This window comes from Theropithecus gelada, chromosome 7b (genome assembly GCF_003255815.1).
Source record: "Theropithecus gelada isolate Dixy chromosome 7b, Tgel_1.0, whole genome shotgun sequence".
Lineage (NCBI taxonomy): Eukaryota > Metazoa > Chordata > Mammalia > Primates > Cercopithecidae > Theropithecus > Theropithecus gelada.
This window is the reverse complement of record NC_037675.1, coordinates 68,669,443-68,682,912: the sequence shown is the minus strand read 5'-3', so window position 1 is coordinate 68,682,912 and position 13,470 is coordinate 68,669,443. Positions and strand designations below refer to the sequence as shown.

The 13,470-nt window shown below is 37.5% G+C and overlaps 1 protein-coding gene across 3 annotated transcripts in view; it reads right to left on the bottom strand.

Annotated features, from left to right (window-relative positions):
• The window catches only part of MPP5 (membrane palmitoylated protein 5), a 94,282-nt gene that overhangs the window by 25,364 nt on the left and 55,448 nt on the right, over positions 1-13,470 (bottom strand). For all 3 annotated transcript variants that reach the window (XM_025392446.1, XM_025392447.1, XM_025392448.1), the window contains 4 exons: positions 5,399-5,476; positions 4,740-4,886; positions 4,254-4,415; positions 3,244-3,321 (listed from right to left, as the gene is read on the bottom strand). In XM_025392446.1, coding sequence (XP_025248231.1) covers positions 3,244-3,321; positions 4,254-4,415; positions 4,740-4,886; positions 5,399-5,476 — 465 coding nt within the window. The remainder of the gene's footprint in view (positions 1-3,243; positions 3,322-4,253; positions 4,416-4,739; positions 4,887-5,398; positions 5,477-13,470) is intronic.

The following is a 13,470-nucleotide window of genomic DNA, read 5'->3' as shown; positions in this document are numbered from 1 at the left end:
GAAGCCGGGAGGCAGGGTTGTAGTGAGCCGAGATGGCACCACTGTACTCCAGCCTGGGTGACAGAGTAAGACTCAGTCTCAAAAAAAGCAAAAAACAAAAGAGAAAAGAAGGAAAAGAAAAATACTGCACATCAGTCTATTCTGAAAAGATCCCTACTTTCAATACGAAAATAGGCCGGGTTCGGTGGCTCATGCCTGTAGTCCCAGCACTTTGGGAGGCCAAGGCAGGCAGATCACCTGAGGTCAGGAGTTCAAAACTAGTTTGGCCAACATGGTGAAACCCCATCTCTACTAAAAATACAAAATCAACCAGGCACTAAAAATACAAAATCAAACCCCATCTCTACTAAAAATAGTGCATGCCTGTTATCCCAGCTGCTCGGGAGGCTGAGGCAGGAGAATTGCTTGAACCTGGGAGGTAGAGATTGCAGTGAGCCGAGATGGCGCCACTGCACTCCAGTCTGGGCAACAAGAATGAAACTCCATCTCAAAAAAAAAAAATGATAAAATAAAAATAAATAAATACAAAAATACCTTAAAATGCTGTATTTTTGGCTGGGTACGGTGGCTCACACCTGTAATCTAGCACTCTGGGAGGCCAAGGCAGGTAGATCACCTGAGGTCAGGAGTTTGAGACCAGCCTGGCCAAAACAGTGAAACCCTATCTCTGCTAAAAATACAAAAATTAGCTGGATGTGGTGACATGCACTTGTAGTCTCAGCTACTTGGGAGGCTGAGGCAGGAGAACTGCTTGAACCTGGGAGGTGGAGGTTGCAGTGAGCCCAGATGGTGCCACTGCTTGCCTCGGTGACAGAGTGAGACTCCAACTAAAAAGAAAAAGAAAAAAAAAAGAAAAAGAAAAAGCTGCATTTTAAAAGGGATAGACCTGGCCTGGCATTTTGCTCTTTCTCCCACTTTCTTCATTTTTAAGCTACTTCATTTTCCAGTTAAGTAGTTCCTGAGATTGTTCACCATGAATCTATATTCCTTTGGTCTTCAGATTAAACCAGCCTTTTATTCTTAATCAATAATGAAAGGTGGGGGTTAAATAACCACCAAAGTATAAGTAAGTTATTTCATTCTTAGGTTGAAACAATCTGTGTAAATTAATTACTTTGATATTCTGTTTTGTATACAATGAGAATCAACAAGTTTCAATGTAACACTTCGATTAATTTTATCAATGAAAAAAATGGCTTTTCTTTTACAGAATTCCAAATTCTGCATGAATAGCAGGAAAAAAAATGTTGAGAAAACACATCTTGGCTGGGCATTGTGGCTCACATCTGTAATCCCAAAACTTTGGGAGGCTGAGGCAGGTGGACCGCTTGAGCTCAGGAGTTCGAGACCAGCCTGGGCAACATAGTGAAACCCACCTCTACCAAAAGTACAAAAAATTAGCTGGATGTGGTGGTATGCAAGCCCAGGCAGTCAGGGCTGCAGTGAGTCATGATCACACCACTGCACTCCAGCCTGGGCAATAGAGCCAGATCCCACCTCAACAACAACAAAAACAACAACAACAAACAAACAAACAAAAAAAACATGGCTTAACTTCCGACATTCATTCTAAAAGACAAAAGTCATTTGCTCAGGAGGGGTGGATTATTGTAGATAAGTAAGTAGGAGCATATTCCAACCCTCTGTTATGTTTCCTCAGTTTGCAGAGCTACTTTTGAAGTTCAGGGCATAACACAGAAGAGATACAAGGAACCGCACAATGCACAGAGAATCAAGCTGTTTGAATTCAAAGACAAGCTATATTTCCTCATTTCTCCTCCTACAAAAAATTGCAAACATAAAGTAGGTTGCAGATACAATATCAACTTCAGTATGTTCTGTAAAAAATGAAGGGAAAACATGGAATGATAGCCAAATTATAAAGCATTATCTGTGATGAAATATTGAGAGAAAAATGAAACTGTGTTGTTTCTCAAACTGCTATGCTTTAAAGTTAAGAATAACAGATGCAATACATCAAGCTTCCATGTTAATTCAGCACTTCAAAGTCTATCATTTTTAAATAGCTTTATTGATATATAATTCATATAAAATTCACTCATGTACACAACTGGACGGTTTCAGTATATTCACAGATTTGTACCATCATCACCACAAACAATTTTAGAACATTTTTATCCCCTCAAAAAGAAACTTGGAACTGATTAGCAATCACCATTCTCTCATAACTCCTTATCTCCACATCTAAGGAATTACTAATCTGCTTTCTCTCCTACAGATTTACCTATTCTGGACATTTTAAATAAATGAACCAATAAATGACCTTTTGTGACTGGCTTCTTTCACTCAGCATAATTTCTTCAAGGTTCATCCATGTTGTAGCATGTATCAGTATTTTAGTCTTCTAAAATTACCAAATAATATCCCATCATACATACATATTTTGTCTTTCATTCATCACCTGACAGACATTTGGGTTGTTACTACTTTCTAGCTACTATGAATGTTGCTGCTGTGAACATTCATGTAGATGTTCTTATGTGAATATATGTTTTCAGTCCTCTTGGATATATACTTTGGAATGCAATTGCTTGACTGTATGGTAATGGAGCCTAACTTTTAATAGATCTAGCTGAGTAAATGTCTAACAAAACAATATACTCTAAAATAAGGGTTGCACATACTTTTTAAAAGCACTTGCCCCACCCCATACTAAGTTAACCCATCTGTAACTACCAAAAAAAAAAAAATTCAGAAACTGAAATTATTTTCTACTTTTTATTTTAAAAAGGTACAGAGTTGGCTGGATGTGATGGCTCACACCTGTAATCCCAGCACTTTGGAAGGCCAAGGTAGGCAGATCACATGAAGCCAGGAGTTCAAGACCAGCCTGGCCAACATGGCAAAACCCTGTCTCTACTAAAAATACAAAAATTAGCTGGGCGTGGTGGCATGTGCCTGGAATCACAGCTACTCAAGAGGCTGAGGTGGGAGAATCATTTGAACCCGGAAGGCATAGGTTGCAGTGAGCCAAGATCACACCACTGCACTCCAGCCTGGGCAACAGATGGAGACTCCATCTCCCACCTTCCAAAAAAAAAAAGGTGCAGAGTTTACTAATTTAAAACATTGATAGTTCATATTTATTTAAATAAAAATGATTGAATTTATCTGTATTTGAGTACAGGAAATACTTAGTGACATTTCTGTAACAGTAAACAGTAACAGAAGCAAACAGCAGCCATGGAACACATAAATAATGAACATTTAAAAATCACTTACTACTGTTTCCTTGGCAGGAGGCGGCTTGATCTGTTGACTGGGAATCAGAACAAAAGTCAAAGTACCATGCATATCAGACTGTAATAGAAAGATCAGATTTTTTAAATTTGTATTTATGAAAATCATTCCATGATTTTATGATCTATATTCCCTAAACTGGACTATTTCAGAACCCCTCCACAGACTTAAATGACCAGAGGCACTTTGCTCTACCAAAGCAATGAATGGGGCTGGGTGAAAATAAGTGTGTGAAGATGTTTCTAGATTTTACAGCAGATAGTAGAGATTCCACTGTAATAACAGAAGCTGAATAACTAGGACCATAAATCTGGTCTGTGGGTATGTACAAAGTGATCATAAATTGCCCTCAAAAGATGTCCAGAAATGATTTTGTGATTATACTAGCACTATCCAATAGAACCTTCTCCAATGATGGAAATGTGCTATTTCTGTATCTTAATAATGGTAGCCATTAGCTACATACTGCTTCTCAGCACTTGAAATGCACCTAACGTGAATAAGGAACTGAATTTTAAATTTTACTTAATTTAAACAGAAATAGCTACGTGCAGCTAGTGATTATTATACCGGACACTGCAGATCTATAGCACTGCTTTATCTAATATTATTAGGAAAACAACAATCAATTACAGATAATAAAATAAAAGAACACAAAAAATCATGAGGACACAGACTTTGTTTTGTTACTGTTTCCCAAGTGGCCAGTGCATATTAGGCACTCAATAAATATGTACTGAGTGAATTAATGAGTTACATTACTGATTCCAGAAAAATAAAATATATGTGATAGTGATACATCAGAAAGTAGAAAAATACCAGTGGTACCACCCAAAAATAAAACTGCTAACAAATACTGTGGAACAGTTATATCATGGAAAAATCAGGCTAGAAATCATCCAGTGCTCATAACAGTTACTTAAAAAATATTTTAAAGTCTAATAAGAGCCTTCTAAAAGCTATCAATCATTCTTCTAGCTGTGTCAACTTACCAGCAAGTCAAAAACCTCATTGACATCTTTCCCCCGAATTTCAATGCCATTAATCTCTAGAACTTCATCTCCTTCATGCAACAGACCACTTTTCTCTGCAGCACCCCCTTTTACTATCCGGCTAATGATGACAGAGTCCATTTCATTACGAACTGTAGCACCCTAAAAAAAAAAAAAATATATATATATATCTCTCTCTCTCTCTCTCTAATTTAAAAACAAAAATAATATGATTTTTGTTAAGTATTTATTTATTTTTAAATTCTATTTTTTTTCTATTCAACAATACTAACCTTCAGTTATCTTAAGAAAAAATGTATTTACACAACTAGAGTAATCATAATTAGATTTAAAAGTTGACCATTTCCCCCACATTTTCCACTTCAGAAATACTCTATTCATTAGAATTCTGAAGTTAACCAGACTTCTGAAGCACACAACAGCAGAAAAATGCACTTGTTTAAAAACAGTATGTGGGACACTTACCAATGGAATATCACGAGCCTTTTCTATACGAACTATTTTTACAGTTTCTCCTCCATACTGGCCAATACTTTCATAAACTCTCTCATCTGTAATGGGCTCTAGCTGCATTTCCTGTTCAGCAACCTTATCGTGGGCCAGTAAAAGTGCCTGTTTCAAAGAAATCCATGGTATTTTAAGTAACAGCATGATTTAGTTCTGCACAGTGATTTTTAACCTCACTATGTACATAGTATTCTGACCATTAAATCTTTAAAAGCGCTATAATTAATTACAGCTAATAATAAAGATGTGTTAAGTATACTAAGGGCATACTCTGGAATGGGTTATGAAAGTCTAAAATGCTTATTAAACTTCATAAAATAACATCAATGTAAAGGCTTAAACACTCTAGATAATTAAAACTTACAGAAAATATCACCAAAGGGGGGAAGAATTTTTGCCTAACTTTTAAAGAAAAAGTTGTTTCAAAATAATTTAGTTCATTTTAAATCTGAAAATATATAATCCAACAATAACTACTATGTTATAGATGGGGCTGTAAACATCAAAATAGGCTAGAGAATGTTTGACATCTCTTCCAGCCCTGGAATCTTTGATTTAAAAAAATAAAAGAAGAACACTGGAAAAACCACATATATAATATTCTGTCCATTTTCTACCTGAATATGTGGAGTATTCAGCAAAGCAGTTAGTTCTTGTCCTTCCTTATGATGGACTGGCTTCAAAACAGTTTGTACCTAAGAAACAAAAATAAAGATTATTCTTCCTAGATTATAGGAAGTATCAGTAGCACCTGTATGCAGGGTCATATTTTTTTAAAGTACAAATTAAAATAATAAAAAATGCTTGTAAGAAATAAAATCACCAAAAAGAATCATGAGAGTTTTCAATCTTGTTATTATGGATAACAACAGTACTTCTTATTAAAAAAAAAAACACTAAGATTTTGGTACTTATGCCTATAGACAAAATACTTCCATCTTGAAAGTTTCTCCCAACATACCATAAAATTCATTAATAATTACGTAAGAAAAGAAAAACTGTCCTAACAGTTACCTTGCTATTTTATAGTTTTTAAATCATTTATGTGACTATTTAAAATCAGAGATGACAACTTAGAGTTATAGTCAAGGCTGGGCGCAGTGGCTCACACCTGTAATTCCAGCACTTTGGGAGGCTGAGGCAAGTGGATTGCTTGAGTCCAGTAGTTTGAGACCAGCCTGGGCAACATAGTGAGACCCTGTCTCTATTTTATAAATTTTTTTATATAATTAAAAAAAAAAAAAGTGACAGTCTAACAAGATGAATTTATATGAGTGCAATGGAACAATCACCATAACATAATGGATTACATTAAATTTCCCACAGTCGAGAAATCTTTGTCTTCCTACGATAAACTCCCCTTGCTTATAAATTTTTTTAGCCTGTTTCCTTATCTACTACTTATGATGCTTCAAAGACTGATTAGGAAAATCTTAAAACAGGCCAGATGCAATGGTTCACACCAGTAATCCCAGCACTTTGGGAGGCCAAAGCAGGCAGATCACTTGCAGTCAGGAGTTCAAGACCAGCACGGCCAAAATGGCAAAATTCTGTCTCTACTAAAAATACAAAAATTAGCCAACCGTGGTGGTGTGTGCCTGTAATTCCAGCTACTCAAGAGGCTGAGGCATGAGAATGACTTGAACCCACGAGGTAGAGGTTGCAGTGAGTTAAGATGGTGCCACTGCACTCCAGCCTGGATGATGTAATGAGACTGTCTCAAAAAAAAAAAAAAAAGAGTACCTTATAATTAATACAGGAACCCAGTAATTCTATACCTTTTATGGCTATTTTAAATCATTTTATCAGTAATTTCCCTATGAAACCCAAGAGATGATAATTTGGGGATTAATTAACTTTGCCATAGCAAGTGGATCAAAGCAATGACAGTACCAAAACCAGTCTGTCCTCAGGTTTTGTTACTTAGAAAATTATATTTCTAATTGTAGAGTTCTATATGTATAAATGGGATGGCAGAGCAAATATTATCTTCTCCAAGAACTCAACTAAAATCTTACAATGGACAAGGCTTTAAGGCTTTAAGACCCAGGATTTAAGACTGTGGGTAACTAAAAGTTGTTTTTAAAAGAGGGTATTTTCCCTTTTAAAGTTTATCAAGTCTACATCAATTTTAAATGAAATTTGTAGTCTTGATCATACACCTTTTGACAGCTGAAGAAACTCTGAGGATGGGAAGATAATTCTGGATTAAAAATGTACCAAGGGTGTACACTTTTACACTGAGTCAGCTCAATAATAATTTTCTGTATCAGAGATTCTTTCCATATTCCCACTTCTAAGTCAGTTCCTAAACATCTCTGAGATCCTCCCTTCTAAAGAAATTTAGAACTCCCGTGTTTACCCACTGCCCTACTAACCTATATGTTGCTTATTCTAGTGTCAACACATACCATCAGCTACTTCTACAATGGCATTAAGGAATTAAGAAGCTATTCTTTTGTTCTACTGCTCCTTTCCATTGGCCTATAAAAATGCCCTAATCTCTTATCTTTAAAAATACCTTTTCCTGACCTTGTACACTTCTTTAGCTATACTACTTTTCCTTGTTTCCTTCAGAAGCAAGATCTTTTTGCATTTTAAAACTAATTTTTTAATTATAAAAATGATTTTAAATGTGAAAAATCAGAAAATTGATAAGCAAAAGGAAGGAGGTACAAAGATGGACTTTTATTATACTTAGGGATAATCACTTTCGTATATATCCTTCCTGCATTTTTCTACTTGTTTTTACCAAAATATTTACCTTGATATATGTATCTAACAAAGAACTTGTAGCCAGAATATATTAAGAACTCTTACAACTCAAGACGATTAAAATGGAAAAGAGATTTGACTGGATATTTCACAAAAGATAGAGAAACAGCCAATACACATATAGAATAATGCTAAATATCATTAGTCGCTATGTAAATGCAAATCAAAACAAGATACTATTACCTACCTACTAGAATCATAAACAGGAAACAACCTACATATTCATCAATAGGTGAGTGGTCAAATTGTGGGATATTGAAAGAATGAAATGATAGTCAGCAATTTACAAACTACTGATACAAGAACAACATGGATGAATCTCAAAAACATTATACTAAGCAAAAGAAGTCTGACAGAAAAGACTACCTGTTGTTTTATTACATTTATATGAAATGCCCACAAATGACAAATTTGTAAAACAGAAAGCAAATCCGTGGATATTCATAGGGCCTGAGGATTGAAAGAGGTGATTATTGTCTGCAAAGGGCCATGGGAGAGAAGCTCTATAGAGTGATGGATGCTTCTATTAACTTGATGGCAGTTGTACATTTTACAGATGTACATATATGTCAAAATACACTGAACTATACAATAAAATACACTCATTTTAAGTGCATGTAAATTACATCTCAATAAAATCAGTTACTCCAAAAATGTACCCATAACATCTAAACTTTGAGAAAATTTCTATGTATATATCCCTTCTTTATTCTTCACATTTATTTTTACCAAAATGAGATCATGCTACTCATAGTTTTTATAATAGTATTTTTTTTTTTTTGAGACAGAGTTTCGCCCTAAGCTGGAGCGCAAATGGCATGATCTTGGCTCACTGCAACCTCCACCTCCCGGGTTCAAGAGATTCTCCTGCCTCAGACTCCCGAGTAGCTGGGATTACAGGCGCCCACCACCACACCCAGCTAGGTTTTTTATTTTTAGTAGAGATGGGGTTTCACCATGTCGGCCAGATTGGTCTCGAACCCCTGACCTCAGGTGTTCTGCCCACCTCAGCCTCCCAAAGTGCTGGGATTATAGGTGTGAGTCACTGCGCCCGGCCCCTATAACGGTATTTTATAACTATTTTGACTTGATACTAATAAATTACTAAATATTTTGTTTTTCTATGTCACTAAATATTCTTTAATTCTAAAACAGAAATATGACCATTCTAGTTCTGAGTGGCTCTCTGTCCCTTACAAGATTAAGTCTAAGCTCCTTAGTATTAAATCTAAGGACCATCAACATCTGATTCTTTCGTCTTTTCCAGTCCTATCTCCTGGCATTCCTTACGCCTTAACCTTTCTGATTCAGCATTCAACTGCTTGTTCCCTACACAAACCATGCTGTCTCCCCACGACGACTGTGATTATACTAGCTGTCCCAGCTACCTGAATTGCCTTATTCTACTTGCCTAGATAACATGTACTTATAAGACTGAACACATTTGATTTAAAATTATCAATAGGGCTGTTTCCCCACTAGACTGAGCTCAATGAAGATAGAATTGTATCTTATTCAGCTTCATATCTGGCTATTGGCAGAATGTCTAACCAATAGCACTGAAATATTTATGAATTCAATGAAAGGAAGAGAGGGTAGGAAGTCATCCTTGATGTCTCCTTTACCTTTATTACCCACATAGAGACACTATATCCTATTAATTTTCTATTTAAATATTTCTATAATCCATGTGCAACTGCTATTCAAAATCTTACATCTGGACAATTACAATAGCCTCCACATTACTCTATGTTTCCACTGACTTTCCACAATGTTATCAAAGTAATACTTTAAATTAGAAGCCTGTTGATATAGATCTGTTTAAAATTCTTCAGTAGATTCACAATCATGTATAGAATAAATTTCTTGCTTTAAATTTTTTATGAAGTGACCTTTTCCTGTTAAATTTGAGAAACACAAAAATACTGGCCGGGCACGGTGGCTCAAGCCTGTAATCCCAGCACTTTGGGAGGCCGAGACGGGTGGATCACGAGGTCAGGAGATCGAGACCACCCTGGCTAACACGGTGAAACCCCGTCTCTACTAAAAAATACAAAAAACTAGCCGGGCGCGGTGGTGGGCGCCTGTAGTCCCAGTTACTCGGGAGGCTGAGGCAGGAGAATGGCGGGAACCCGGGAGGCGGAGCTTGCAGTGAGCTGAGATCCGGCCACAGCACTCCAGCCTGGGCCACAGAGCGAGACTCCGTCTCAAAAAAAAAAAAAAAAAAAAAAAAAAGAGAGAAACACAAAAATACTAGTAAAATTACCTATTTTATCTAACATCCAGAGATAGCCTTTTTAATAGTTAATTAATTCTTCCAATACCTCGAGATATGTGTGTGCATTTGTATAAATTAATTCATATTTTCCCTGTTCCTATACAATTTCATAATTCATTACTTCCTCCTGTTTCATTGCACTGGCTGGGACTGCCAAAAAATGTTGAATATTAGTGGTGGGTATCTGGAGTTTCTTTATCTTATTCAAGACTTAAATGGCAATGTGTGGGTGTTTCACCATTAGGGAAGATGCTATTGGTTTTTGGTATTATTCTTTTTCTTTTTTTCCCCAAAGTGCTTTGTTATACATCTGCTATCATTTTTGACTATTATCAAGTCAAAACAATGTGCCTGGCTTTCCAAGAATTTTTATCAACAAAGAAAAAGTACTGAAATTTTTTCAGATGCCTTCTCTGCATTAAAATAATCATAGGGGGCTAGGTGCTGTGGCTCACACCTGTAATCCCAGTACTCTGGGAGGCTGAGATGGAAGGATTGTTTGAGCCTAGGAGTTTGAGACCAGCCTGGGTAACACAGTGAGACCGTGTCTCTGCAAAAAAAAGAAATTAGCCAGGCGTGGAGGTGCACATCTGTAGTCCCAGCTAATCAGGAGGCTGAGGTGGGAGGACTGCTTGAGCCCAGGAAGTCGACGTTGCAGTGAGCCATAATCATGCCACTGCACAGCAGCCTGGGTGATAGAGTGAGACTCTGTCTCAAAACAAGTATCATATGGTTTTCTCCTTTCACCTATTCACATAAGTTAATTCTTTTAAAATATCTAAAATATTTAAAATATTTGCCAAAGTAATCCACCATAAGATAAATTTAAATTTATTAATGGCCTTCAGGATCTAGACACCATCTCTTTTTTTTTTTTTTTTTTTTTTTTTGAGACAGAGGCTTGCTCTGTTGCCCAGGCTGGAGTGCAGTGGCACAATCTCAGCTCACTACAAGCTCCGCCTCCCCGGGTTCATGCCATTTTCCTGCCTCAGCCTCCCGAGCACGACCATGCCTGGCTAATTTTTTTGTATTTTTAACAGAGATGGGGTTTCACCGTGTTAGCCAGGATGGTCTCGATCTCCTGACCTCATGATCTGCCTGCCTTGGCCTCCCAAAATGCTGGGATTACAGGCGTGAGCCACCGTGCCCGGCCTCTGGACACCATCTTTTAACATTAAGTCCTACTACTTACTTAGCATTCAAGAAATATGCCAGGCTTTCTCTCTCACTACCACCTCTGTACCTTTTGAGAATGGAATACCTTTTTCTCTTTCTTACGCTTCCTGGTAAATTCCCAGTCACCCCTCAAGACTGAGCAAATAAAATGTCCTTCTATATTTCTTCCTTCTTCCCATAATTCCCCTCATCCTTCCCATCCTCCCAACACAGAATTAGGCATATCTTAGTGCTGTTGGCACTTTTCTCATACTGCCATCATAGCACTTCTCATTAGACTGTAATTGTTTACTCATTGTTCCTCCACAGCAAAAGCCTAATTCAACTTTCACAGGTTGATAAACATCTAGGTTGTTTCCAGTTTCTATTATCTGGTTGCTATGAACATCTGCTTTTAAGCTTTTCTGTGGATACGTTTTCATTTCTCTTGGCTATATACCTACAAGTGAAATGGCTGGGTCACAGTATATAGGTACATTAGCTTTAGCAGATACTGCCAAACATTTTTCCAAAGTGGTAGTACCAACTTCTACTCCACCAGTGATGTATAAGAGGTTCAGTTGTTCCCTAAGTTCACAAACAATACTGACAGTCTTTTAAATTGTAATCATAGTCATTCTGGTGTCAGTGTAGGGGTATCTCATGTTTTAATTTGCATTTCTCTGTTGGCTAATGATGCCTAATATCTTTTCATTGCTATTGGCCATTTGGATTTCCTCTTTTTTGTGAAGTGACTGTTCTTTGTCAATTTTTTTTTTAACCAAGTAGTCTTTTTTCTTATTAGTTTCCAAGAGTCTTTTTTTTTTTTGAGACAGGGTCTCACTCTGTCGCCCAGACTGGAATGCAGTGGTGCAATCTCGGCTCAAAGCAACCTTTGCCTCCTGGGTTCAAGTGATTCTCCTGCCTCAGCCTCCCAAGCAGCTGGTGCACGCCACTACCGCCGGCTAATTTTTGTATTTTTTTAATTTTTAGTAGAGACCAGGTTTCACCATGTTGGCCAGGCTGGTCTTGAACTCCTGACCTCAAATGATCCACCCGCCTTGGCTTTCCAAAATGCTGGGATTACAGGTGTGAGCCTCCCAAAGTGCTGGGATTACAGACTGCACCTAGGCAACAAGAGTTCTTTATATATTTCATGGACAAGTTTTTGTCATATATTTACACACACACACATATATATAGACACACATATATATACTTCAATATCTCAAAATCAAATACCATTTCTCAGTGTGTTGGCTTTCATTTTTACTCTCTTAAAGGTGTTTATAAGTTCATCTAATGAAATCCAAGTTCTAAATTTTCTTTATAAAAGTACTATAATATCTTAGGGCCAGGCGTGGTGGCTCATGCCTGTAATTCCAGCACTTTGGGAGGTTGAGGGGGTGGATCACGAGGTCAGGAGATCAAGACCATCCTGGCTAACACGGTGAAACCCCGTCTCTACTAAAAGTACAAAAAATTAGCCAGGCATGGTGGCGGGCACTTGTAGTCCCAGCTACTTGGGAGGCTGAGGCAGGAGAATGGCGTGAACCCAGGAGGTGGAGCTTGCACTGAGCCAAGATTGCGCCACTGCACTCCAGGCTGGGCAACATTGCAAGACTCAGTCTCAAAAAAAAAAAAAAAAAAAAAAAGCACTATAATGTCCAAGAAATTTAGTTTGTGTTTATTAGTAAATCTCCTAGATCATCAAAGATTTAATCTAGACCTTAAAATTTGAGGTTTTCATAGGCTTTATTATTATACGGTACCTAATGTTTAACTGGTATTTTAAGCTGTATAAACAAAGAATACTTCTGAATGTTTCACTAAATTTCTTGAGATTTTTTTTAACTTAACCTCACTAGGCTTCAATATTCAGAGAAACAGGGGAGTTGGACTGGTGACTGCTGATACTTTTTTCCAGCTGTAAAGTAAAGGCAGTGGGTCCATTTAACCTTTACCATTTTGTTATCAGATTTAACACTCCTCTCTTTGTTGAGTTCTGACTATGTGCTTTTTTCACAAGTATTATGTACTGAAAGGGCAACTTCACAGTCATGTACACTCCAGGGGAAACCATTCACATTCTATCACTGAAGACACTATAATACTGTAAGGATGTCAAAGCAAACTTTCAGAAAATCTCCTTTATACAGTACTTTTAAAACTGTGCAGCCGGGCGCGGTGGCTCAAGCCTGTAATCCCAGCACTTTGGGAGGCTGAGACGGGCGGATCACGAGGTCAGGAGATCGAGACCATCCTGGCTAACATGGTGAAACCCCGTCTCTACTAAAAAATACAAAAAACTAGCCGGGCGAGGTGGCGGGCGCCTGTAGTCCCAGCTACTCAGGAGGCTGAGGCAGGAGAATGGCGTGAACCCGGGAGGCGGAGCTTGCAGTGAGCTGAGATCCGGCCACTGCACTCCAGCCTGGGTGACAGAGCGAGACTCCGTCTCAAAAAAAAAAAAAAAAAAAAAAA